Below are 25694 nucleotides of genomic sequence, written 5' to 3' on the forward strand. Positions count from 1 at the left end.
TCACGTGACGGCGCCGCCGACCTCAGCGGCCCGGGACGGCGGCACGTGATGCGCACGTGATGCGACGCACAGCGGCGCTGAGCACGTGAGCGGAAATAGCGCAAGGGTACGGGATGAGCTCTTCCGGGGGCAGCCGGAAGCGTGTCGCTGCGGGGTGAAGTCAGTGCGGATATGAGGGGGTGTCAGATCGTAACGGCGCCGATGACGTCACAGCCCTAACGTCGGAGTTGTCGCGTGTCGTGAGGTATTTCGCCGCGTTTGTGGGGGTGCATCTGTAATTCTGCGCCCGCGCGGAAATAAAAGGCGGAGGAAATGCCTGATGGGGTCCGTTCTGGTGATGGTGCGTGAAGGCCGCCGGGGGGTCTGGGTGGAGAGTCCTGGAGGCTCTGGGGGCCGGGGTGGCCAGCAGGGACGGGGGGGGGGGTTGTCTCTCTCTACTCTGCCCCCGTGAGGCCCCCATCTGCGGTACTGTGTCCTTCGTATTGGAGCCCCCAGTACAACAAGGACAGAGAGCTGTTGGAGAGGGTCCAGAGGAGCCACAAAGATGATCAGGGGACTGGAGCACCTCCCCTACAAAGACAGGCTGAGGGAGCTGGGCTTGTTCAGCCTGGAGAAAAGAAGGCTGCGGGGTGACCTCATTGCAGCCTGCAGTACCTAAAGGGAGCCTACAAACAGGAGGGGAATCAACTCTTGGAAAGGGGGATAACAGCAGGACAAGGGGAAATGGTTTGAAGTTGAGGGAGAGATTTAGGTTGGATGTCATGGGGAAGTTCTTTACTATGAGAGTGGTGAGGTGCTGGAACAGCTGCCGAGAGAGGTTGTGGATGTCCCGTCCTTGGGGGTGTTCAAGGCCAGGTTGGATGGGGCCCTGGGCAGCCTGGGCTGCTGTAAAATGTGGAGATTGGAGGCCTTGCATGTGGAGATTCATGATCCTTGAGGTCCCTTCCAACCCTGGCCTTTCTGTGGAGGCAGGATGAGGGGCTTCCCTATGTTTGGGGCTGTACTCAGCTGAGCACTCCAGGCACAGGAGCTCTCTCCCCTAGGAAGCAGTGTGGCAGTCAGCTCCCAGCAGCCCTCTGGGAGGGTCCCAGGACAGAGCTGTGGGGCGTGGTTGTGAGGTAGTAATTAGGCAGCCGAGAGGGAGCACTATCGGGCAGTCATGGGGGCAGAGATATGGTGCAGAGCCGTGGGACTGGGGTTGGGGTCACCTACAGGCCAGGGTTGGGAGGGTTCAACGGTAGGAGAGTGAACTGTGGGAACGGTGCCGTGGCTGTTAGTCTGGATCCAGCTTCTTCTGTGGGTCAGGGTTTGGAGCTGGGGGAGGGTAAGGATTGTGTAATATTGTCTCCTCTGGGCAAGTTATGGGAAATGGGAGTGGTTGAACACAGCCTACCTCCCCTCCCCACAGGTGGGGCCTTGTTAAGTCTGAAGCTCATTAAGCACAGTGATGCTAATGAGCTCCCCCAATGGTACCCCAGAAGTCCCACCACCCCATACTGCCCCATCTTAACCACCCATGGAAGTTCACAAAACTGGGAGAGGCACAACTTTATTTGAGGGGGGGTGGGGGAGAGAATTGGGGTAGGAGGGTCCAATTGAGCTCCTATAGGAGTCCAATGGCGAGGACCCTTGGGGGGAGTCCTGCTGTGGTGGGGAGTCACAGGGGGGTGAAGCGCAGGACCCCCCCCAGGTGTCGCCGTAACCAGGGCTGAATGCGGAAGAGGCTGATGGCAAAATCCCTGGGGTGGTGGCCAGGGGGGGCTGGGGCACGGAGCAGCCCCCCCTCGGCATTGCGGCCCCCCCTGTAGCATGGATTGAAGGTGCCCCAGCTCAGGACCCCCACCTGCAGGGAGGGGGAGATTGGGGAGCCCCAAACGGGTGGGGAGGGGGGACTGGAGGAGGGGATTCAGGCCCCCCCCATAGCACTCACCTGGAGGAAACGGTGGCGGCGTTCCACAAAGAGGGAACCTCCAGATTCACCTGGGAATGTTTGGGGACATTGGGGTATGGGGATATGGGGACAGTACAGTGACATGGGAACAATATGGGGGCATGGGAGTGTGGCGATGGGGATATTTGGTGCCCTCACACACACCTTTGCAGGCTGCATCCTCCTGCTCACTGCTGCTCTCCTGCCCACTGCACAGGAACCGTTCTGTCACCACATCCTTCACAGAGGCATTAGCATGGGGCATCCCAGGCTGCACTGCACCCGTCAGGCAGGAGGCACGCTGTGGGGCAGAGCCACGCTATGGGGCAGGATCCTGCTGTGGGGCAGAGCCCTCCTTGGACTCTTCCTTGTTGTGGAGGGTGTTTGGGGCCCACTATGGGGTAGAGCTGTGCCTTGGGGCAGCCCCACACCTCCTCCTGCTCCTTGATCCTGACGCTCAACCTCTTGCCCTCCAGTGACACAAACTCGGCGGGGACACGAGCGTGGCCCAACAGCTCCACCTCTGGAGGACATTTGGGGACATGGGGATAATATGGGGATGTATGGGGGGGCTGGGGACATGGGGATGGTGACACAGGAATATGGGACATTGTGAAATTTGGGGATATTGGAACAAAATGAAGACTTGGGGACGATGTGGAGATGGGGAAATGGGGATGTAGGGATAGGGAGACAATACCGGGGGGATACAGACACAGGGATATGAGGCACTGTGACATTTGGCAATATGAGGACAGTGTGGGAACGGAGATACAGGGAGGTGGGGATGATGTTGGGTGCCCCACCTTGCTTCTGGCATGTGGTCCCTGGTGCCATTCTCAGAGCTCTGTTTGCATCCTCAGTGCAGGGTATGCAGATGCGCCTTTTTTGGGGGGGGCAATTAGATTTCTTAGGGGGGTCAGAAACCCCTCAACATCAACCTGCCCCCCCCAGCCCCACTGTCTCACTCACCTGGGGACCCCTGTGTCTCCCACCTCCTTCTCCAGCTCCACCAGGGCCACATCATAGTCGTAGAATTCAGGGACCCCCAGTGCCGCCCTCCCCCGGATATCAAAGTCCTCATGGAGGTTCCACCTCCGGATGGAAACCTCCTGACCCCCTGCTGCAGACCCCCAAAAATGGGAATCGGGGGGAGTCCCAATGGTTTGGAGAGGTCCTGGATTTTGGGGTCCCAGTGGGTTGGGGGGGGCTCTGGGATCAGGATGAGGGAGTCCCCACTTTTGGGGCCTTACCCAGCTCGGCGCTCCAGTCGTGGGGGCTTTCACCCCCCAGGAAGCAGTGGGCAGCCGTCAGCACCCAGCGGCCCCCCAGAAGGGTCCCTGCACAACGCTGCTGCACTCCAGTCTGGGAAAGTAATGGGGAAGGGAGTGCAAGAACATGGGGTCTACATTGGAATCCCCTGTCCCCATTGGGTCCTCCCATCCCCAACAGACTCCTCCACCCCCAATGATCCTTCGTGACTTCCCCCCAAGCCCTAAGGGATCCCAACGATCCGTAATGGATCCTCCCAACCCCAGTCGTTCCCCAATACATTCCCCCCATCCTCACTGGATCCCTCAATCCCCAATGGTTCCTCCCTCCATCCTCAACGAATCCCCAATAAATATTCCTTTGACCCCCAACATTCCCCAAAGGATCCCTCATCCAAGATGGTACCCAAAGCGTTCCTCTCCATCCTCAATTGCTCCTAGTGGATCATCTCCAACCCAAACAGATCCTCCCCAGTGCCCACCCTCAGTACAACATGCCACGGTGGTCGGGCAGTGCCAGCAGGGATGATGACACCGCAGAGATCCCCGATGGCAGTGGCAGTCAGAGCCCCCTCCAGTGCCTGGCGTAGTGCCGACGCATCTGCCAGCTTGAAGGCATGGCGCTCATCCCGGCGGTGCGAGGCCACTGCCTCCAGCTCGGCCATGTCCACCTCCAGGGTCCCCACCCCAAAAGCATAGATGTCTGGGGGTGAGAGGTCAGGGGGTGAAAAAGGGGGCAGGGGACACCTGGAGCGGGGTTTGGAGAACCTGAGTTGGGATTGAGTGCAATGAAGGTGGGTGAAGGCCTCAGAAGTGGGGTCTGGATGTCTCACATGAAAATTGGAGCACGTAGAGCAGGGCTTGGGGCATCTAGAACAGGGTTCAGGGCACTGCAACAGGGTTAAGGGCCCCCAGAATGGGGTTTGGGCCATCTGCCACAGGGTGTGATCATAAGTACGGGGTTAGAGGCACCAAATCAAGGGTTGGTGACCCAGGATGGGGCACTGTCCCTGGAGATAGCAGTAAACCAGGGTATTGACCCCACTGCTGGTGCAACAGCAAATAGTGGCCAGGGCAAAGGGACACTGGGGGCAGGGATGTGGAGACAGGATGGCCTCCAGATGCCCAAAGCCCAACTCAGGTCCCCAGAACCACTGAGGACACCTCAACCCTATTCCTCAGCTCTCCAAAGCCACTCCCAAGGTCCCCAAACCCTACCTTGATGTCCCCACTCCCCCATCCATATCCCCATTGGTGTCCACATGGCCCCGCAGATGTCCCCAGTCTAGCTCTGAGGTCCCCCAAATCACCTTTGAGGTGCCCAGTTCTACCTCAGGTGTTCTCAAACCCCAACTGAGATCCTCAAATCCACTTCAGAGATCCACAAAGCCAACCTTAGTGTCCCCATCTCCCCGCTGGTGTCCCCACACACCCACCCAGGTACTCCTCGCGGTCGTCTCTGATCTCCAGCACATCCTCAATCTTGGCCACAGCATCCCGGGGATGTCCGCCAACGTTGAACCTCCCTAAGGGGCAGCACGATGGAGCTCAGCCCAGCCCCACAGCACCCACCCAAGCGCTGTCCCCTCATTGTCCCCACCATCTGTCAGCAGGATAACGACATGCCGCGTGTTCCTCCACGCGTTGGGTTGGCCGTCACGCGTTGACCGCTCCTTTTGGAAGAGGATCATGTGGTAGACCTCCAACAGCGCCCCATGCATGTTGGTCCCCGTTGCGTTCCTGTGCACTGAGGGGACAACACCATGTCACTGTGTCCACAGTGCGTTCCCAACTTTGGGGTCGCCCACTTTGGGGATGTACCACCAAAGTTCATGGCCTCCAAGCGCGCGATGACTTCGTCAGCATCAGAAGCGTCGTCTTCGATGGTGGAGATGATGACATGCGTGTGGGTGGCGAAGGAGACGATGGCAAACCTGAGGGGCACCTCGAAGCTGCTGAGCTGTGGGGCAGCAGGGGGATGGGGACAGCTCAGGGCACCCATTCCAGACCTCCAACCTGTAGGACCTACCCCCTTGGTCATATTCCATCTCCTCGGGGTCTCATCTCATCCCATCATTTGTCCCTGTGGTCTTAACCTCATCCCGTGGTCTCACCCCATCTCCTCATCTCTCCATGATCCCCCTATGATCCCACCTCTTCTCCCCATGGTCCCACCCCATCTCCCCTCCCCATCCCCCGTGGTCTCCTCATGGTCCCACCCTGCTGTCCCCTCGCACCCTATCCACGATGGCCACCGCGCTCTGCCGGAAGAGCTCAAAGTTGTCCTGTTGGACGCTGCCAGAAGCATCCAGAAGCACGTAGACATGGAGGGACTCATTGCGGCTCAGTACAATGCGGCGTCCCAGGGACTTGTCTGTCACCACAGTGTCACCGTGAGGTCATTGTGATGATGTCACCATGGTGTCACCACAGTGTCCCCCAGCTCACCATTGTCAGCGTGGGCACCCGCCAGCTCCAGGATGGAGGCAAAGGAAGAGCCAAGGCCACTGCTGATGTCCTCGGGGAGGTCGAAGGAGTAGGGGTCTGTGGGGACATTTGGGGATGTGGCAAGTTGTGACATTTTGGGGAAGTGGGAACGTGGAGACAATATGAGGACATTTGGGAACATTATGGGGATGTGGAGATACAGGGACGCTTGGGGACATGCAGACATTTGGGGACTTAGGAATGTGGGTATCTGGAACACAGGAAAAAGGGAACAATGTGAGGATATTTAGGGACATGGGAATATGGCACATGGGGATACAGGACATGGGGATTTTGGGGAACACGGGGGTATTTGGGGACATGGATATATGGGACATATGAGGACCCGGGGACATAGGGACACAGTGCCACTCACGGCGGCAGGTGGGTTCGGGCCCGGACCACCTCCCAGTCTCCATGCAGTGGCGTCGGGAAGGTCCCAGAAGCTGCAGCCCTGCCCCACAGTGCACCCGAACCTCGGCTCCATGGTGCCGTCCCCCGCCCGTTGTCACCCCCCCCGCTGGTGTCACAGGGGGGGGACAGTCACCTTCTAGGGGGAGAATCAGTGGAGGTAGCCCTTGACCCCCTCCCCAAGGGACCCACACACCTCAGAGGGATGACCCCCAACCCCACAGAGACTCCCCAACCCCATAGGAATCCCCCTATCTAACTCCTATCTCCCCCCCCCCCATCCCCCCCCCAGGCCCTTAGGGACTCTTGACAAACCCCAAGGACCCCATAACCCCCCAGATATTTTTTCCTTTCCCCTCAGCCCCACAGGGACCACTGAGTCCCTCCCAAGCAACCCACCTATCCATCCCATGAAGACTCCCCCCACCAACCCCCCCAATCCCCCAGACTCATGTTCCTTACCCCCCCTCAGCCCTATAAAGACCCTCCAACCCCTGTCGTCCCCCCCATCCTCCTGAAGAATTTTGGGGACTCTATGAGGAATTCTGGGCTCTGTAAGAGGAACTTTACACCCTTCCTACCCCTCCACCCCCCCCGAGGTATTTTGGAGCATCATTGAGAGATTTGGGGGTGATGATGAGGGCTCTGCCCACACTCTTAACATCCCCTTCTGGAAAGGATTTTGGGGCCCTTAGGAAGGATTTTAGGGCTTTTGAGGTGTTTGCCCCATCCCACAGATATATTTCACCCCCTCTTCAGAAGAACTTTGGGATCTCTGTGGGGATTTTGCCACCCCCAGAAGGATGTGGGGGCTTTCATGTGAGGGATTTTGCCCTCACACCAGAAGCATTTGGAACTATCTACAGAAGATTCTGTCCCTCCTCACAAGTATATTGGGGTATATACAGGGATTTGGGGAGCTCCCAAGAATTTTGGGGCATTTAAGACAATTTTAAAGACCTTGAGGGATTTGAGTGCCTTGTTGAAGATTTCTGGGGTCTCTTTGAGGGATCTTGAGGTCTCCCAGGGATATTTTGGCCCCGCAAAATAATTTTGGGGCATTTCCTGGAGGCTTGGGGGCCTTTTGGAGGGATTTCGGGCCCTTTCGATGGGTTTTAGGGCTTCTCTCACTCACCGCCGTCGTCGCACACGGGGGGGGCGTCGCTCCAGACACCCCCGGTTCTGCAGCGCAGTTCCGCGGCCCCTCGCAGCACGAAGCCGTCGTCACACGAGAAGCGGAGGACGCTGCCGGAGGGGTACGCGGGGAAGCGCGGCTCCACGGTGCCGTGAGGGAAAGACAGCGGCGCGGGGCAACGGAGCGCTGCGGGGGGTGAGGGGCGGCAGTGAACCCCACAGCAAAACGGCCCCGGGGTTCTGTTTCCCCCCCGGACCCCATTTCAGGCGGACCCCTGTGGAAATGCCCAATTGCGGGGAATCGCAAACGCAGGAAAATAATTTTTTCATCAGTTTCCTACCCGGCCCCTATTGGATGTGCACCCACTTCCTGCCTAGTCCGGAATTCGCCCGCCACTTCCGACCCCCAAGCGGAAGTTGACCTCCCGCAACCTATTTCGCACCTCGGCACCGGACGGGCTCCGAGCGGCCCTTCGGGGGACCGCAGCGCTGCCGTGTTCGGCCCGGGGGGTGCGGGTAAGTGCCAGGGGGGCACTGCGGGGCGCAGCGGGGAGAGGCGGAGGGCGTCACGGGGAGCACCGCGAGGAGCAGCAGCACCCACAGAGCCATAGCCGGGAACTGAGGACCCCGAGGGAGAAACGCGGGGTTAACGGGGCCGGGGGAATGGGGGGGGCAAAGGGAAGGCCCTGCCCTCCACCAGGGGCGGCTCTGCACTGTGGGTCCGCCCCCGGGGCCTAACGGAGGGGGACGTTGCTAAGGGGGCGGTGCGGCGCAGGATGATGACGTCATCACCACCGTCCTGTTGCGATGATCTCGAATTGACAGCGGGGCGAGGATGAGAAGGGACGTGGGGGGGGGCAGCGATGACGTCACGACGGCTTCTCTCCCCGGGTTGTGGCCCACGTGATCTCCCAGTTCTCCCCCAGTGCCCCCATTATCGCCAGTTTCTCCACACTGTTCCCAGTTTTTCCTTCCTGTTACCCCACGTAGCCCCCACTGATTCCAGTTTCCCCCTGTTAACCCCATTGCCCCCACCACCCCGTGTCCCCAATTCCCCCACTGCCGCCCAGTTCTCTCATTGCCCCTATTAGCCCCATAGAGCCGAATTTCCTTGAGAATGGATCTGATTACGTGGTATGTCCCAGCCAACATGAAATATTTCCTTGAACTAGCAAATATGGAGAAAGGTGAGGAGCAAGGTCCGTCTGCACATCTGTCTGCAGGGGATGTGCCTCTAAACTTTGACTCGATCCTATCCTTAACTTTCTGCTTTGTATAATACTCCATTTGTACACATGGACAAAGCTTTTTCCTCCATTCAAATCATTCCTCCATTCAAAGGTTTTTCAGACAGGTGGAGTTTGTGTTTAGAGGGATGGGCATCTCTGTCACGTGGGAGAGAAATACATCTGCTGATGACACTCTCCAGCCCAACAAAAGTAGTGCTGTCTTGTACTTTCTTGGCCAGATTCCTTCCAATGTGGTCACTGTGGTCCCACTTGAGGCTAAGTGAAGTGTCCACACAACCACAACTCCACATTACTTACAGTGCCACTATTTTGCTTTCTTAACCAAGGGTTTCAAGTCTCACGTTGGTTCCACGTGCCAATTAACAAAGCAGCGCATTTTATGATCCTTTCCACTTCCCCATTCAGATTTATCTTTCCACATTGGTACCCAATGTCCAGGCCCTACCAGAGATCACAAATTCTTATCGGTAGTAAAATGAGTGCAGCAACAGGGATGGATAATCTGGTGTACAAACCACCTTCACTGTGTGTTCGTTGTCATGCAAATATGTGATCATTCAGCATAGGCTTCAGCGCAGCGTTTTTCATTGAAGTATTTCCTTCTTTATTTTGAGAACTCTCAGAAATACAAAGAAAATGTATTTAAATAAATAATAAATAAATATAAGAATGCATGGCAGCATAAAAGTAGTAAAAACAGGGACATTCCCAGTGCCAGCATGCACACCTTCCTGTGGAGCGTGTTAATTGCATACTTTCTTGCATGGGAAAGGACCATATGACCAAGACCTAAAACAGTGAATTTCCTGGAGAAAATATTTCTGAATTGTCAGGATTCAGTGAATCCCTTCAGTTCTGGAAGAATTCTGTAGCTCATAAATAATGGATCTTCTTGCTATTTTGACTTGCCGTGGAAGCAGGTGATTGTGAAGGTAGGTGTGACTGTGATCACTGTCGTCTTCTTTGCTGCTGTGCCAGCTAACAGTGAAGCTTTGTTTTTTTCTTTTGAGGTGGGTGCTGAGTTGAACTGTGATTGTCATCCCCTCATGGCTGGCAACTGGGAAGGCATCACTGGAGAAGGAGAACCACAGGCAGACTTTGGAGAACGGTGAAAGGAGAAGCTTTGAGTATCTTGGTAAGTTCCCTGCTGTTACTTGGATGCTTGGTTGCTGTTTGATGCCCACGATTTGAATGTTTCTCAAACCAGGCGATGTGAATAATTTAATGAATTTTAGACCAATGGAAAGAAGACTCAGTGCACACAGTGATTGAAGTACTGCCCTTTGGGAGTTAGAAAAGGGAAACACAGCCACTGGTTGCAGAGAGAGATGAAAGAAAGAGGTGGTTTGCCCAGAGATACAGTACAGTTCTCAATGGGGAAAAAAAGACAACACTCAGATAAGTGAAAATCTCTTCTGGAGTAGTTTGTCACAGGTGCCTCCACAAGCTCATGATCTGCCAGCTAAAGGCAATCATGAATCATTTCCCAGAATAAATATCTTCATTTCATGCGTTATTCTTATGCTCTGCTCCCAGTTTTATTTTCATGGAATACAAAATCCCTCCTTCTTCTCGTGTGATTCCTTTAATGGCATCTGAAGTATCATATTTGCCTATGCAGCTTCAACCTGTACAGACAGAGTTTGAGTGACCTGAAAAGAAATAGGCTTTCTTTTTTCAGAGAGGAATTGTGCTGGTGATTTCTGCAGGCTTACAAATATCTGTTATCTGTAGCCCATGTCACAAGCAATTGCAGCCATGTTAGGACTCGACTTCCTACCATCAAGTTGGGTGGCAGATGGTGTTGGAAGTGAGGTGTGCATGTCCTGCACCTCAGAAAAACACTGCAGGCTTCCAGCCATCTGTTGGGCTTAATTCTTAAGTCACTGGCTCGCTCCCTTTGGCATCCTCTGCTGCTCAACATGGAGGCATAACCTGCAGCTGAGGGCTGGGAAAAGAGCAGGGGTTAAGTGAGACTGACAGGGCACCATCCAGAACCACCTGGGGGAATGGAAAGACGTCAACATTTGTTCACTTTTTCTCTCTCTTTCAGAATCTGTTGCAAAATGTGAAAATGAAAGGGGGAAAGTCTACAGGTAGCACTGATCCCAGACAACCTTTGTATCGTGTGTGTTTGCCTGGTAAGTTTGCATTTCAGATCACACGTGGATAAACACAGCTCAAGGCCCAAACAGGTGACTGGCCCACGAGAAAGGACTTGTGGCAGCTTGGGAACACACTTACACTGCCTCTTCCTTCTGTACATAGCAAGAAGAAACTTGTTTGTGAGCAACTGCTCTGCAGCTGTAACCAGGTCTCCCTGCTTTCTGTGAATGCTGCTTTCTTGTCTCCTGCTGTCATAAATACAGCACTGAGGGGTGGTGTGGGCACTCTGCTGGCCAGCTGCCCCTACCAAGGTGAGTGCCTCTATTAAACTGATGGATATTAACTTGCCTCCACGTATTTTCTTTGGGATTGATAAACCTTAAGCAGAAGCACTGGCCTGGTTTGTCATTACTGAGTTAAGACTCAGCTCGTTAGCTGGTGCCACCTGCAGCAAGGTGAGGGTGGGTGGGACTGACACTGAAAGAGTCACAGCTGCTTGTGCTGCTGTTCTCTGTGGCAGTCTGGTTTAGTATATTAACTCATTGCTTCTTGTCAGCAGTAGTAGAGAGAGCTGAAAGCCAAAGCAGTCAGATATTGTAGGTTTAGGTTGGACATAGGAGGAAGTTTTTCACCCAGAGGGTTGTGAAGCACTGGCACAGGTTGCCCAAGGAGGCTGTGGATCCCCATCCCTGCAGGCATTCAAGGCCAGGCTGGATGTGGCTCTGGGCAGCCTGGGCTGCTGGTTGGTGACCTGCACACAGCAGGGGTTGGAGCTGGATGAGCACTGTGGGCCTTTTCAACCCAGGCCATCCTATGATTTTATCAACTTAGTAGGTGTGGGTGTTGTGATAACAACTAGAAACACAAGGAGCTTAATTGGCAGTGACCCCCCACAGTGAAAAGGTCAGATTTGTTGGGGCTTTGTGAAAAACGACTTCCTGGTTATTGGGGTTCTTTGCAAAGATCTGACTTCCTGGAGGTTCATTTTGTAATGTTTCTGTCTTAATAAACAAAGGTGTGTTTTTTTTATAATGTAAAGGAGGATGCAGGAGAGCAGTTCAGAACTATCAGGTGTGTGTGCATACATTTGAGCCACTTCATTAACATAACATTGGAGAATATGAGCAGAGTAATTACAGAAAAATAAACAGCACCCATACAACAAGCTGTTGGAACACATTTCCTTCCGTCTTTCAAATATGCAGTTGCATTAGTTATCTTATCTGCACTGAAATAAACATTTGAGAAATGCAGTGTGAACCTGGAGAGCTATTTCTTTGTTTCTGAAACAGCTAAAAAGACACTTCAGCATGGAGGAATCTTTCTTGCCTTTCTCCTGCTGCACTCTGCTACATGACATGTGTTGTAATACAGAATTTCCTTTAGGTAGTGATTGAGTGCAGATGATACACGTAGCTGAAGAGCATGGCTCTGTCCTGGAATGGACAGCTGATGTAAATGTACACCTTCACCTTCCAAAGACACTTCCTTTGAACAGCATCCTGTGCTTTATGGCTGCTCACAGATTCATTATAACAAAAGGAGCTGCTCAGCACAGAGCTGTAGCAGTGGACACCTCTTCCTAAGCAGCACCAGGGCTGTACCCATGGGGTTGTTCCCCAGTGTCTCCTTACTTTTCTAGGGTGTTATCCTGACTTTTCGCCTCCTCCCGCCTTCCCATTGGCACTGCAGGAGATGAGGTGGAAGAGCCGGCAGGCAGGCAGAGTTTTGTCTGCCTCCCACTGTTATGCAGAAGATGATAAGGAAAGATTCCCATCTTGTGGAGGGTAGAAACTCAAACCCTATGTTCACAAAAGGAGCCACTGGACCGAAACTCTCAAAAGCAGAAAGAGCTGCCCTCCTTACCACAGAAGGGGAAACGCATGGCAGCGAGCTGCTGGCCCTGCTCACAGCTGCTGCTTCCCGTTAGGGCTCCTCTTTGCAATCACATGAGGCCGCAACAGGCTTGAAAGGTGAGCCTGGGTGAAACTGATGAGGTTCAACACAGCAAAGTGCAAGGTTCTGCACTTGGATCAGGGGAATCCCAGGCATCCACACAGACTGGAAGCAGCGGTCCTTGAGAGCAGCCCTGCAGAGAAGGACCTGGGGGTCCTGATGGATGAAAAGCTGAACGTGAGCCAGCAGTGTGCATTGCAAAAGCAAATGGTATCCTGGGCTCCATCAGAAGAGGGGTGGCCAACAGGGACAGGGAGGTGATTGTCCTCCCTCTACTCTGCTCTTCTGAGGTCCCATCTGCAGTACTGTGTCCAGATCTGGAGCCCCCAGTACAACAAGGACAGAGAGCTGTTGGAGAGGGTCCAGAGGAGCCACAAAGATGATCAGGGGACTGGAGCACCTCCCCTACAAAGACAGGCTGAGGGAGCTGGGCTTGTCCAGCCTGGAGAACAGAAGGCTGCGGGGTGACCTCATTGCAGCCTGCAGTACCTAAAGGGAGCCTACAGACAGGAGGGGAATCAACTCTTGGAAAGGGGGGATAACAGCAGGACAAGGGGAAATGGTTTGAAGTTGAGGGAGGGGAGATTGAGGTTGGATGTCAGGGGAAAGTTCTTTACTATGAGAGTGGTGAGGTGCTGGAACAACTGCCGAGAGAGGCTGATGCCCCGTCCATCCCTGGAGGTGTTCAAGGCCTGGTTGGATGGGGCCCTGGGCAGCCTGGGCTGCTGTAAAATGTGGAGGTTGGTGGCCCTGTGTGTGGCAGGGGGTTGGAGCTTCGTGACCCTGGAGGTCCCTTCCAACCCGGGCCTTTCTGTGATTCTGTGCAACGACCCCCCCGATTCCCCCGTGCTGAGCCGTGCCGCCCCGCAACGCCGCTCTCCGGTCACACCCCGCTCCCACGGCGGCCGGCAGGGGGCGCTGCAACGCGGGGCGGGGCCGGGCCGGGCGCTGCGGGCTCCGGGCGGCGCCATGAAGGACTGCGAGTACCGGCAGATCCCGCCCGGTGCCGCCGCTCCGGGCCCCGCCGTTTCCCCGCCGCCCGTTGTACCGGAACATCCAGGCGAGAACCGGCGGCCCCGACGGAAATGGGAGGTGTTCCCGGGCCGCAACCGCTTCTATTGCGGCGGCCGGTTGATGCTGGCGGGGCACAGCGGAGTCTTCGCCCTCACGCTCGGTCTCATCCTGGCCACCAGCGCTCTGTTCTTCGCTTTCGAGTGAGTCCGCGCAGCCCCCAGCGCCGCTTCGCGTCCGTCGGCCGGCGGTGCCCGCTGTGCGGTGCGAGACATCGCGTCCGTCCTTCCCGTTCTGCGCGTGAGCTGCCGGGACCCGGAGGAGGAAAAAGAGGAGGAGGAGGCAGCGCTGAGCTCGGAGTCCTTTCCGTGCCGGTTGTTCGGGGGATGCGCGGTGCCGGGCAGCCGAGCTCGGTGCTGAGCCTCCCGAAGCGGAGGAAAACGAGCGCTCCTTTCCCTCTCCGCTTTGGGCAAAGCTCGTGCCGTGTTTGATCCCTGCTTAACCCGGGCTGCGGGGGGGGGGGGGGGAGGGGGGGGTCGGGCTCGGTGACCCCCGTGGGTCCTTTCCTAGTGGGGATATCCTGCGGTTTGGCGATGCTGCGATTGAGGAGGGCAGAGGTTGTGCGGAGCGGCTGGCTCCTGGTGCTGCCTTGGTGCTGGAGAACACGGGGCTGCCCCGCACAGCTCCGGTGCTGCAGGATTTGTGTTACGGGACGTGATCTGTGCTGGCTCCTGCTGTGTTAGAGGGCTCTGCTTCAGCCCAACCCCGTCCCCGCGATAATTTGTAGTATGCTGTATAATAAACGATAGCTAGTTCTGAAGGGATGGGAGGTAACAGTGCTTATATATGTGAGTTTGGGGTTTTTTTGGTCATTTCACAGCTGTCCCTTCCTCGCCCGTCACCTGACCCTGGCCATCCCCATCATCGCAGCTGTCCTCTTCTTCTTCGTCATCAGCTGCCTCCTCCAGACGAGCTGCAGGGACCCCGGGATCCTGCCCAGAGCCACCCCCAGTGAGGCTGCAGACCTGGAGAAACGCATCGGTGAGACAGCTGGGCCCTCTGCTGCGGGTGCTTCTGCACGCTGTCTGCTTAGAGCTTTCCTTTCTGCTTTGTCCCGTTGCTTTCCCAGGCAAAGCCCTGTGCCTGTAGCACAGCAGCAAGTCAGGCTGTGGCTCTGTACAGAGCTGAGATGAAGGAGAGCTCACGACATCAGCATCCTGAACATGGTGCTGTCAGTGGCTGTGCTGCAGCTGGGGGTGCACAAAGTCCCCATTCAGAGTCACACTGCTGCACTCGTGGAGGCAGACAGGCAGAGCGTTCATCGTCTGTGCCGTAGTTCAGATCTGGGGCTGGGATTTCTGGGGATTTGATTTCCAGCCGAGCCTACAGACCTCGGTTTATTTTCCCTCTCTTGGAAGAGACAGTTCTGTGCTACCTGAGTTCCTCCCCTCTGCCCTTCTGTGACGTGGCTGTAGTGCAGAGACTCTGACAAGACAGAAAGCTGATGAGGATTAATCAGCAGCATTTAGAAAGCTGCTGAAAGCAAGAGGCACGCTTGGAAGATAAAAAGCTTCCCTAGATGATGTGCTTATCCCCACATCAGCTGGGATTTGAGGGGAGAACTTGACAGGCAGAATCTCCTGAGTAGGGTTCCTGGATCAAGGAAATGTTTCTAAAAACAATTAGGGATGAGATCCTCTTTTCTGTTTTCACGGGACAGCCGCGACTGAGCTAAAACTGGTGCTGAGATGGAGGTTGTTGCTGCACAGAGAGCGGTCCCTCAGTCATTTCATCTCAGTGTGAGTGAGGGTGGTCTGTTCTGATGCATGGTCCCATCTCTCACTGCCCTCCCTCCCGCTGGTGTTGGTGGGGTCGCCCCGCAGCAGGAATTTTGCTGTGATGGAACTGAGCTGCCACTCCTTGCTCAGGTCAGCATTGGGAAGGTGGAGGGGCTGCACAGCAGGAGATGAGAGAGCAGGATGGGCCTGGGGGGTGGAATCCACTCTTGGGGTGTAGTAAAGGACTGTGGATTTGTAAGCTGGAAGCACTCAGCCAGAAGTGCAGGGGGGGGGGGGGATGTCCAGTGCTGGGATGCTTTGGAACGCCAGTGTGAGAAGGATGGAGCCCTTAACCTGTGCCTTCACTCCAAGTGGAACCATCCCTCCTGGAGGCTTTAGTGGGTTTCAGAGCTGCTTGTGGTAAACCACGACAAACCTCTGCGTATGCATCCTGCAGATAGTGAGGGCTGGGCTGAGCAGCCTGAGCCCTGCAAGGAGGACGAGGTGAATGGCCAGGGTTGGAAGGGACCTCAAGGATCACAAATCTCCAACCCCCTGCCACATATAGGGCCACAAGCTTCCCCATTTAATACCAGGCTGCCCAGGGCCCCATCCAACCTGGCCTTGAACACCTCCAGGGATGGACGGGGCATCACAGCCTCTCTGGGCAGCTGTTCAGCACCTCACCACTCTCATAGCACAGACTTCCCCGTGACATCCAACCTCAATCTCCCCTCCTCAACTTCAAACCATTTCCCCTTGTCCTGCAGTTATCAATAATTTCAAAGAGTTGATTCCCCTCCTGTCTGTAGGCTCCCTTTAGGTACTGCAGGCTGCAATGAGGTCACCCCGCAGCCTTCTTTTCTCCATGCTGAACAAGCCCAGCTCCCTCAGCCTGTCTTTGTAGGGGAGGTGCTCCAGTCCCCTGATCTTTGTGGCTCCTCTGGACCCTCTCCAACAGCTCTCTGTCCTTGTTGTACTGGGGCTCCAGACCTGGACACAAATGATGCGATGGGCTCAGCCCCCAGCTCTTTGCTTTTCACTGCATCAGTGCCACTGTCTGCTGTGCTGCAGTGCCAGGAAGGTGTGTGCACCCTGACCTTCAGTAAGAAATGCTTTAGCAGAGCTGACATGGAGCATTTCCCATCTGCCCACTGAGGGCAGCTGCAAGGCGATAATTCTGTACTTGACTAAACAAACTGGCTTGAAAATCTTCTCAGAGTGGTTATCTGTGTTTCTATTTATAAGTGCTGACAGCAGTAATCTGGCTGCAGATGCTGCCTGCTGCACCAGCTGTTGCTGGTAATATAATCCATTTATTTTCCTCTTACCTTGCTCTGTTACATCTCTATTTTCAAAGCCTTCCCCAGGAGTGGGAAAGGTGCTCTTTCAGGAGTGGCTGAGACAAACAAATAACCCAAAATCGCAGACATGGCACAGAGGTTTTCCAGCTCCCAATTTTGCCGAGCTGATAATCAGTTTCTAGCTGCCAGCTCCAAGTGCACAACGCACAGGTGAAACGCACAGCACCTCTGCAAATCCTCAGTTTCACCCACGAGGATAAGGAACCCTTCGTGCCACTGATGTGCACGGGTCAATGAAATCTTCCTTGGAGCACCTGAGACGTGCTTGCTGTGCTGCTCTGTGATGGGGATGTGCCAATGCCTCGTCGTGCCTGGCAGCGGATTGGGGTCCCGTGGGGTGTCAGCTGGGTCCTGGGGTGGTCAGGTGTCCCCTGCACTGCTCTGACTGTCCCTCCTCTCCCTTGCAGATGCCATGGGGACCTCCACGTACCGCCTGCCAGCCCGCACGATGGAAGTGGTCATCAATAAGTACGTGGTGAAGCTCAAATACTGCTACACCTGCAAAATGTTCCGTCCCCCCCGCACCTCTCACTGCAGCGTCTGCGACAACTGCGTCGGTGAGTCCCGAAAGCAGCAGTTTGCATCCCATGGGTGTAGGGGTGGCTTAGGTTCCTGAGCAGACTGCTTTTGCTTTTCACAAGGGGTTATAAGGTGAATAGCAAGAGGTCTGGCCTCTTCTCATTTAAATAGAAGTGGCTCGGGTTGAGGGCTCAGCACGTCCAGTGCTCTGTGTCTCTTTCCCCTGCTTTGGAGGGGAGTGTTCCATGATGTGTGGTTTTGCTGGAACAGCTGCCCAGAGAGGCTGTGATGCCCCGTCCATCCCTGGAGGTGTTCAAGGCCAGGTTGGATGGGGCCCTGGGCAGCCTGGGTTGCTATGAAATGTGGAGGTTAGTGGCCCTGCCTGTGGCAGGGGATTGGAGCTTCTTGATCCTTGAGGTCCCTTCCAACCCTGGCTGTTCTGTGATTCTGTGATTCTGTTAAGGCTTCACCAAGCACAATGTTTGCAGCAGGCTCCAAGCTGTCTCTGGCCTCTGGGTGGTACAGAAACTGCTGCAGGTTGTGGTGTAGCTCATCTATGCGTTCACTCTGTGCCCTCTGGCTGCGGTGGGGCAGGAGGGAAGGAAGACAAGAAAAGCCCCCAAGGCTCCATGCAGCCAGGCCCCATGCAGGGAGCAGTGTGAGTGGGCAGAGCAGCGGCACAGGGCTCAGTGGCACGAGCAGAGGCTTTGCTCCTTGAGTGAGGCTCCTGGTAGTCCCCCGTGGGGCCCTGCAGCCATGCACTGCACTTCACTGGGGCAGATGGAGCAGCAGAACCCCATGGCTCTGATTAAGTTTGGGAGCTCTTATGTGTTTCATGTCTGAGGATAGCTGTGGGTGGCTGGGGCTCCTCCTTGCACTGGATCTGCTGCCTGGAAAGCAGCCACAGGCAGGACAGCATTTGGGGAGGTACAGTCTGGGTGAGCAGGCATGCACTGACTTTGTGCCAGAGTTTTGTTTGTGTTGATGTCCCCTGCAGCAGGGTTACAGCAGTGCTTCAGTCTGCAATCCAGCCCTTTCATTAGAAGCTGGGAGTGCTTCCAGGCATACTGTACCTGCCCTGGGTTCCCAGGCAGTTTCTTGGATTGTAGAGCTGTATTTTCATAACTTTGTATATTATTTCCTGCAAAGGGAGCAAACACACAGAGGGAGAGCAGCAATGCTGTGGGTACACACCCAGTGCTGCTGGGTGCTGGAGAAACTGCCACGCTTTCCCTGCTCTCTTTCAGTTTTAGTAATGGGAGATGTTACCGGTCACAGGGCTTGCAAGCTTGCAGTGCATGGTGATAGGAAATTTTTGACCTTAAATGATGTTTAAGAAGGGGTCTATGAACAGGCTGCAGGGCTTGCTTCAAGCTTCTCAGCAATGATGCTCTGCTGAGAGCTGCTGATCTCGGCACAGTGGGTGCGAGCTCGGTTCTCAGCCGGTTGTCAGAGGCTCAGCAGCGTGTGGAGGGCAGCAGCAGCCTCACTGTTTTCCTGTGTTCCAGAGAGGTTTGATCACCACTGCCCCTGGGTGGGCAACTGCGTGGGGAAGCGCAACTACCGCTACTTCTACGCCTTCATCCTCTCCCTCTCCTTCCTGACAGCCTTCATCTTCGCCTGCGTCGTCACCCACCTCACTCTGCGTAAGTCCGGCTGCCAGCAGCAGCAGCAGCACACCTTGCTTTAGGAGACAAGCAGCTCGGGGCCCTGGGGCAGCACGAGGTTGTTGTGTGGGTTTGAGCCTGGTTTCCCAGTGCAGGTATCCCAAATAAATGGGGGTTCACGTTGCGGGGAAGCCCTGACTCGCTCCTCTCCTCTCTGCAGACAAACCTTGAGAGCTGGCGACAGAGTTATCCCCCTCCAGAGCAAATGCATTTTGTGCAATCCCAAATGTGTGGGCTTTAAGTGTGTCTTCACTTAGCCCTGCAGGGCAGGTGACCTCTCCTTCAGCTCTAAATCTCCTGGACCTGCACTTGCTCACTGACATCTCTGCACAGTTGCAGCCTGCAGGTGTTTTTGGGCAGCCAGGCAGATCCCTCTGGCCTGCGGGGGGTGGCTGTGTGCTGGGGAGTGAAGCATTGCCTGGAGGTGTGAGGCTGCCTGCTGGAACGTGGTTCCTTGTCCCATTTGCCTTGCAGGCTCTCAGAGAGATGGATTCCTCACCACTCTGAAGACAACACCTGCAAGATATCCTTTTGGTGCCAACAACTGCTTGGACAATTGAGCACTGGTGCAGCAACAATTAATTGTGTAACAGAGAAGGGAAGCTGGCTCTTCATAGGGGTGGCCTGATGTATTTCCCATGGTTTAATCAGACCCCAGGTGCCAGGTTGGGGCAGGCAGCTATCCGATGCTCACAGACTGATGGCATCACCAGTTTGGTTTCATCTTTACTCCCACTTGTAGTTCATTGCCAGGGACTAAGGCTGGGTAGCAAACTTGATTCCCAGCTTGCAAGGCTCTGAAGAATGAGGAACATCTGGAGAAAGTCATGCATTGGTGGATGGCTGCAGAATGGCATGGGGATGGAGAGGTAGCTGGGGTGCTTTCATGGCCCAGTTGGTGTGGTCTTAACTGTGAGTACCTCCCCAAAACAGCTTGTGTAGATGACTTTGTTCCCTGAGAATTCCTTGACTTTTGTTTCACTGTGCTGGAGCTGGTGATTTGTTTTTTCTCAGTCTGGTCTATTTTGGGCCTCTCAGGTTTTCACACTTACTTAGTTGCCTCGAACCTGACCACGAACGAAGACGTGAGTAGCCAAACCCTCATCTTTTCACCCCAAAATCTGCTGAGGGGCTGCCAGCCCTCCTGCTCTCTTAGCAGAGGTGAGGCTCCCAGGACTCCCTGGCCATGGTGCAGGATCTGGGTGAGGTATTCTGCCATAATTCACTGACAAGGAAGCAGCTGTGCTCCCGGTTTGGAGAGCTGAGCAAGGGAACAGCAGCAAACAGCAGCGTGGTGGGAGGACAGCATTGGTGTCAGGTTGGGAGGCAGCACTCTGAAATGTCAGCAGGGTCACACATGTGAGCTTTTTTCCATTCTGTGTATGGGTTTGCTTAAAATGAGGAGTTCTGAGGTTAAAAAAAGGAAAGCAGGCCCCTGAGGTTTGGGTGTTAGCTTGGGACATGGGTGATCTTAATTCAGCATCCTGTCTAACCACAGGTTTCCTGAGAGACCCTGGGCAAGTCCCTTTGTCTCTATTAGTTCCTCGTGTCTAATAAGCAAAAAATACACAGATGCCTTCTCAAGAGGTGTGCCTTAAAGGCTGGGGTGGTGCAGACTCAAAGGGCTGAGTGAGTGCCCTGAGAAGGGCAGACTGTATGGAAAAGCAGGATCTGTCTGATCCTCAGAAGGAATCAAAATTCACCCTTCTGATCAGAAGTACCTGTCATCCTTGCTGGAAGCTTCTAGCACTGCATCCCATTAGGTTTGAATCCTTTTTGTTTGTTTGTTTTTCTCCTCTTTTTATTTCTTCCTCCTCCCCATTCTGTTGGCTGAGAGTGGTTGGCTGGACTGCAGCAGGCTGTCACAGCCCAGCCCCACCAGCCGTGAGCCCAAAGCTCCTCCAGCTGTGCTGCCCACGTCCCAGGCACGTGCTGCATCTGCAGAGGGGGAGTAAAAACAGAAGGAGGAAACAGGGTGGTGAATGGTTCACTGCAGCCAGGGGCCCAAGGCTGGGTACAACATCTGCCCGCCTGCGTGCGCCTATGCTGAATGTGCCCTGACTTTCAAAATCAGAGTCCTTGTGACAGCTGCTGAGGGTGGGGACATGAGATTACTTCCTCCTGTTGCAGAACGACCTGGGAGTTCCCTCACTGCTTGTTTAACCTCTGGAGCATGAGAGGGACCGTTAGGCAGAGCGCTGCTCTGAAGAGCTTTCAGCTTAGCGGAGAATAAAGAGGGGTGAGGGTCAGGCAGTGGCACTGATGGTGCATGGCATAGAGGGACACGGCTCTGGAGCTTCTGGTTGCTGAGCCTGGGCAGAGGCAGGAGCGGCACGCTGCCGTCATGCTGCCCTGCTGCTCATCACACAGAGGGAGGAGGTTTGCATTAAGCCCAACCTCCCACCTCCTGAGCGAGGATTTGAACCAAGCCCCCCATCGCGCCATTACCTACCATCACCTCTTTCCTACCTTAATCGTGTCCTTTCTTTTCAGATCAAAGGGTCCTGGTCAAATAAGAGGGGTTCAGAGTTTGCCAATCCTTACAGCCATAAAAGTATCCTCACAAACTGCTGTGCGGTGCTGTGTGGACCATTCCATCCCAGGTGAGAGCTCAGATGACCCGAAATGCTTGGCAGCATCCCACCAGATTCTCCAGAACAGCTGTTAGTGTTTGTCTGGGGAGCTGCAAGCAGCTGCTTTCGCTGCTCTGTCACCAGAGGGTGCACTGGGGCAGAGTTAGGCTGCCTGCTATGCAGCTCTGCGTTCTGCATCCTGCTCTCTGCGTTGCTCCCTGCATTACCCACTGCTCTTTGTTGGCCTCAGAGGTACTGAAATGCCAGCATTGCCATTCAGCAATGCTAAATGTCGTTTCAGGGAGCTGAGCTGCGTGCTGGGAGGCTGCAGAACAACATTTCACCTAGATTCTTTCCACATTTAGTTTGTATTCCTGTTATAAAGTCCTTCTGCAGCTCCCACTTGGGTCTGTGGCAACCCAAACCTTTCTGTTGGCTGTGTGGTGGGCAGGGAGCTGTGGAGACCTCCTGTGGGTCATCAGCTCCATCTCTACAGCAGAGCTGTCTGCGTGTCAGGAAGGTTTTGCTTTTATGATCAGGGTTGGTTTACAGCCCAGGCCAGCAGAGGGTCTGCAGAAACCATCACTGAAAATGATTTGATTCAGTGGCTGTGCGTCCGGTCTCCATGTCCTGCATCCTAACCCTCCTCCCCTCGCGTCTTTTCCTTTTGTTTTCCAGTTTGATAGACAGACGAGGGTTCATCCAGCCAGATGTGGGGACGCCGGCCAGTCCAAAGAACGAAATCCCTTCCTTTGGAGCCAAACCTGACACCAGCATGGTAGGAGGTGGTGCTGGGGTGTAGCCCAGTGCCCGCCATGCCTGCACCCATCTCCAGCAGTACCTTCCCTTCTCACCATCTCCCTGGCCTCAGGCAGCACAGCTTTGTGATGCAGATCTGCCAAAGACTCGGTCGAGCCATACGTTGCCTTTTTTTTTATTATTATTATTTATTTATTATTTTTTGTTTCTTCCTTTCACTGTGATGTGACCTGCCTGGACTTCTGACTGATGCAGCACCCCGGGGCTGCCGGGGAAGCAGGGATCCCTCCTGCACCTGGGAAGCGAAATGGGTCTGGGGAGAGCCCTGAGCCTGGAGCATCACTCCGGGGAGTGGCTGCGTGCCCTGCGTGGGGCAGAGAGGAGCTGAGAATGGGGCATGGGCTGGCAGAGGGATCCTGCTTGGAGCTGTGCTGCTGAGCCTTGCCTGCAAGGCTGGTGCAGGTGGAAGCTCCCTGGTGCCCCTGCTGTATCCATGAACGCTTCTTGCTCCTCCGTGCCAATGCAGAGGGGTTGTGTGTCTTAGAGGCCAGGTATTCAGCTTGACCTGCTGCCAGAGTGGCTTTTCTTTTCCAGCAGCTGCTGTGCCTTGCTGAGTTGTGGTTGTGCAGCCATGGGAGCCGGCTGGGCGTCCTGTCTGCTGCTGGTTCTGTATTCTGTCCGCTCACCGGGGCAATGCTGGGGAGATCTTGGCATGTTGGCTGTGGCAGTAAGACAAAGCTTTGCAGCAAGGGCACAAGTTAGGAGGACCCTCGTAGTGAGGAAGAAGAAACACATACAGCATCCTGCAGCTCTCCTTGTGGGAAGCTCCAGTTGTGAGATTTGGGATCCTTAACTTGCCAGGGAAGCCCGACTGCATCCAACCTGTAGGAGAATGGAAGGCTGCAGGAAAGTGGTGACTTCCCAAGGGCTGTGCCTGTCCCAGGTGGTTACACAGAGAGCAGCAAGCGGGTTCTGATCTCTGACAGCCTCACATCGTGCTCTTGCTTTGGGTTTTGGGCCAGCAGAGAACTCAGGGTGATCCCTGTGTGCCTTGGTGCATCATTCCCAGCCTATGGAGATGTGGCTGAGCCGGGTTGGGCTCCCAGCTCTGCAGGTTGCTGACAGGAGCAGTAGAGGGAGACTCACAGGCCTTGTTAGCAATACTTGAATCGTGTTACTAAAAGCTGCTGGATAATTTTGCACAATTTGTAGATTTTTTTTTCTATGTAATGTTTTTATATTTGACATAGATAGCATTGTGCATATTGGGACCAGGCTGGAGCCTTGCAGGGCTTTGTGTCAAGCTGCCTGGTTGGGTTTCCTGGGAGTTGCAGGCAGGGGTTTCAGCCTGGGGCAGGGGCAGCTTGTCCTGCTGAGTTAGCCAGAGCTGTGCTGCATGCAGCAGGTGACTGAGCCAGCCCACATGGAGGGCTGCCAGCTTGCCATGGCCACCAGCTTGCCTTCCCCTCTGCAGAAAGCTCGGCTGGCCCCAGGGGCCCAGGTGAGAGTGTGGCAGCTGCTCCATTTCTGCTGCATCCCAGCAGATGGCCCTCACTGAGCGCAATGGGAGCAGTGTGGCTCCGTGCCATCCCATGGGCTGCGTGCTTCAGCCTGCAAGCCTAAAAGCCACCTTGGCATCCGGAGAGGCTGCTGTGCCCCTTTGTCCCTGCTGCTGCACAGCTGTCCCAGGGGTTTGTCCCTGCCAGCAAGGGCTGAGCAGGAGGACCTGGGGCCAACAGAGCCGTGTGCAGGTCATCAGCGGGGCCCAGGTTCCTTCCTGTTCTTATTGAAACCGGTTTCCTTGATTACTCGTTGTAATAAAATTATATTTTTAAAGAGTTAATTGCTTGGATTATTATTTTATTCCTTTAAGACAAAAGAGGATGTTGACGTTGGATGGTGCATTAGTCACAGGGCTCGCCTGGGCGCCCTCCTGCAGGATGGGGCTGCAAGGGGGGGGGGGGGGGCGCTGAGCACCAGTTGAAGCTGGGGGAGGGGGTTTGCCCCCAGGTCTCAGGGCAGGGCCAAGTGTCGCCCTGCTCATGCATCTCTGCTTGGAGCTGAGCTCCCTCTGGGCCCCGCACTCCATCCATCACAGCTCGCACACCCCGTGCCCGCTGGCGTTGCGGCGCGTAACTCTGGTGTCTTCCCCAGGAGGATGCCTGCCAGGACTTCGCTGTTTCCTGCACAGCCTGATGGGACGTGCCCTCTCCTCTGCCCCTGGCCCTGCATTCTGGGGGCTGGCTGGTAAGAAAGGATTTCCTTTTTCTCCTTCAGCCCGTCTCATCTCCACCGCATGTCTGGCTCTGCCTGTGAAGCCCTCCATCACCCTCCAGCCGTGCTGATACCTGCATGCTCCCACCGCCTTCCTGCAGCCTGGGTGAGCACAGCAGGGTGCTTCCCCCCTGTGTGTTCCCTGTGTGTGTTCCCCCCCCTTGAGTGCTGTGAGATGGAGCTGGACTGGGTCAGCCCAGCCTGGGGACAGCAGCCCCGTGATGTTTGCAGTAGTGCCCTGCATGGTGCAGGGATGTGTTTGTGGTTTGTCCGGACTGGGAGCACGTTATGGTTCCACCCCTCATCTCCATCTCTCCGTGCCTCAGTTTCCCTGTGTGTAATGTGACATTTGTCCTCCCATGTGCCTACCATCAAGGTGAGTTCTTTCTCCTCCTTCCCCGGTCCTGGGGCTGTGCAGTGTGCTCAGGGCAGCATGGAGCTCCGCAGGCTGGCAGCCCCTCTGCCCCTCTTGGAGCACCCTGGGGAAGCCAGGATCCCACGAACCTCCCCGATGACGACAGCCATCAGCACCGCCTGTGCCTCTGCAGAGCTGTGCCTTCCCCCTTCCTGCTGGGAGACAGGGGGGAGAGCAGCCATGTGCAAGCCAAAGCCTTTCTGAGCCCCCCACCCACAGCAGGGGCCAAAAAGCCATACAGCATCCCTCCCGAGTGCAATACTGCGTTCCTCCTGCCTCCCACTCACCGTGGGGAAGGGCCATAAACTGAGCCAGGGCTCCCAGCACCCAGCCCTACCTGGGGGCTCCTCCTGGGGAGGGGGGGGGGGGGGTTGGGTTTGAGCCAGCACGTGTTGCCCACTGCATCCCACTTGACCCTGTAGGATGGTGCATGGTCAACACTCACCCTCCTCATGAGCTCCCCACCCCCCAGTTCATCACTATGGGGCTCTGATGGAGGGGTTGGGTCCCTTCCCCCTGTGCAAAGGGCTTCAAGCCTGGTAGGATTCTGCCTTTTACTTTTGTAATGAAATAAAGATTTTCCCGTTTCCTGTCTGTCTCTGTGGTGCTGGGCTCCATCCTGCATCCCTTGCTGAAGCTGTGTGAGTTTAGGGGCATCTGTGGGTGCTCTGAGTGTGATGGGTGGCCATGCTCCCCCCCCCAGCAGGGCACAGAGCTGGGGCTCGTCCCTTCACCTCCTCCTCCCCCCCTAACTTGCACCAAAACCGGTAGAGCAGAATATTTCTGCAG

At 55.3% G+C, this 25694-nt stretch overlaps 2 protein-coding genes and 1 long non-coding RNA gene across 3 annotated transcripts; 2 read left to right on the forward strand and 1 right to left on the reverse strand.

The window, feature by feature from the left end:
- Positions 1 to 1657: 1657 nt before the first annotated feature.
- Positions 1658 to 7842, reverse strand: C2 (complement C2; the record flags this gene model as incomplete). Its single annotated transcript, XM_079546139.1, has 16 exons — positions 1658 to 1843; positions 1931 to 1980; positions 2096 to 2231; positions 2362 to 2453; positions 2737 to 2813; positions 2903 to 3053; positions 3184 to 3295; positions 3684 to 3904; positions 4638 to 4727; positions 4802 to 4948; positions 5023 to 5161; positions 5439 to 5575; positions 5650 to 5745; positions 6065 to 6238; positions 7235 to 7420; positions 7677 to 7842. The coding sequence occupies 16 exons, from the start codon at positions 7840 to 7842 to the stop codon at positions 1658 to 1660; spliced, it is 2160 nt and encodes a 719-aa protein (XP_079402265.1).
- Positions 7843 to 9546: 1704 nt separating this feature from the next.
- Positions 9547 to 10911, forward strand: LOC306954790. Its single transcript, XR_013792597.1, has 3 exons — positions 9547 to 9618; positions 10537 to 10624; positions 10752 to 10911. It is a non-coding gene; the product is annotated as an uncharacterized lncRNA (long non-coding RNA).
- Positions 10912 to 13514: 2603 nt separating this feature from the next.
- On the forward strand, positions 13515 to 25109 carry ZDHHC18 (zDHHC palmitoyltransferase 18; the record flags this gene model as incomplete). The annotated part of the gene is given in 13 exon segments (XM_079546061.1): positions 13515 to 13759; positions 14437 to 14597; positions 17106 to 17255; positions 18726 to 18863; positions 19359 to 19405; positions 19407 to 19418; positions 19877 to 19969; positions 21378 to 21487; positions 22136 to 22255; positions 24371 to 24463; positions 24909 to 24996; positions 24998 to 25029; positions 25031 to 25109. Coding segments are annotated over 13 exon segments (1368 nt in total).
- Between the last annotated feature and the right edge of the window lie 585 nt (positions 25110 to 25694).

This window comes from Tetrao urogallus, assembly GCF_951394365.1.
Source record: "Tetrao urogallus genome assembly, chromosome: 23".
NCBI classification, from domain to species: domain Eukaryota; kingdom Metazoa; phylum Chordata; class Aves; order Galliformes; family Phasianidae; genus Tetrao; species Tetrao urogallus.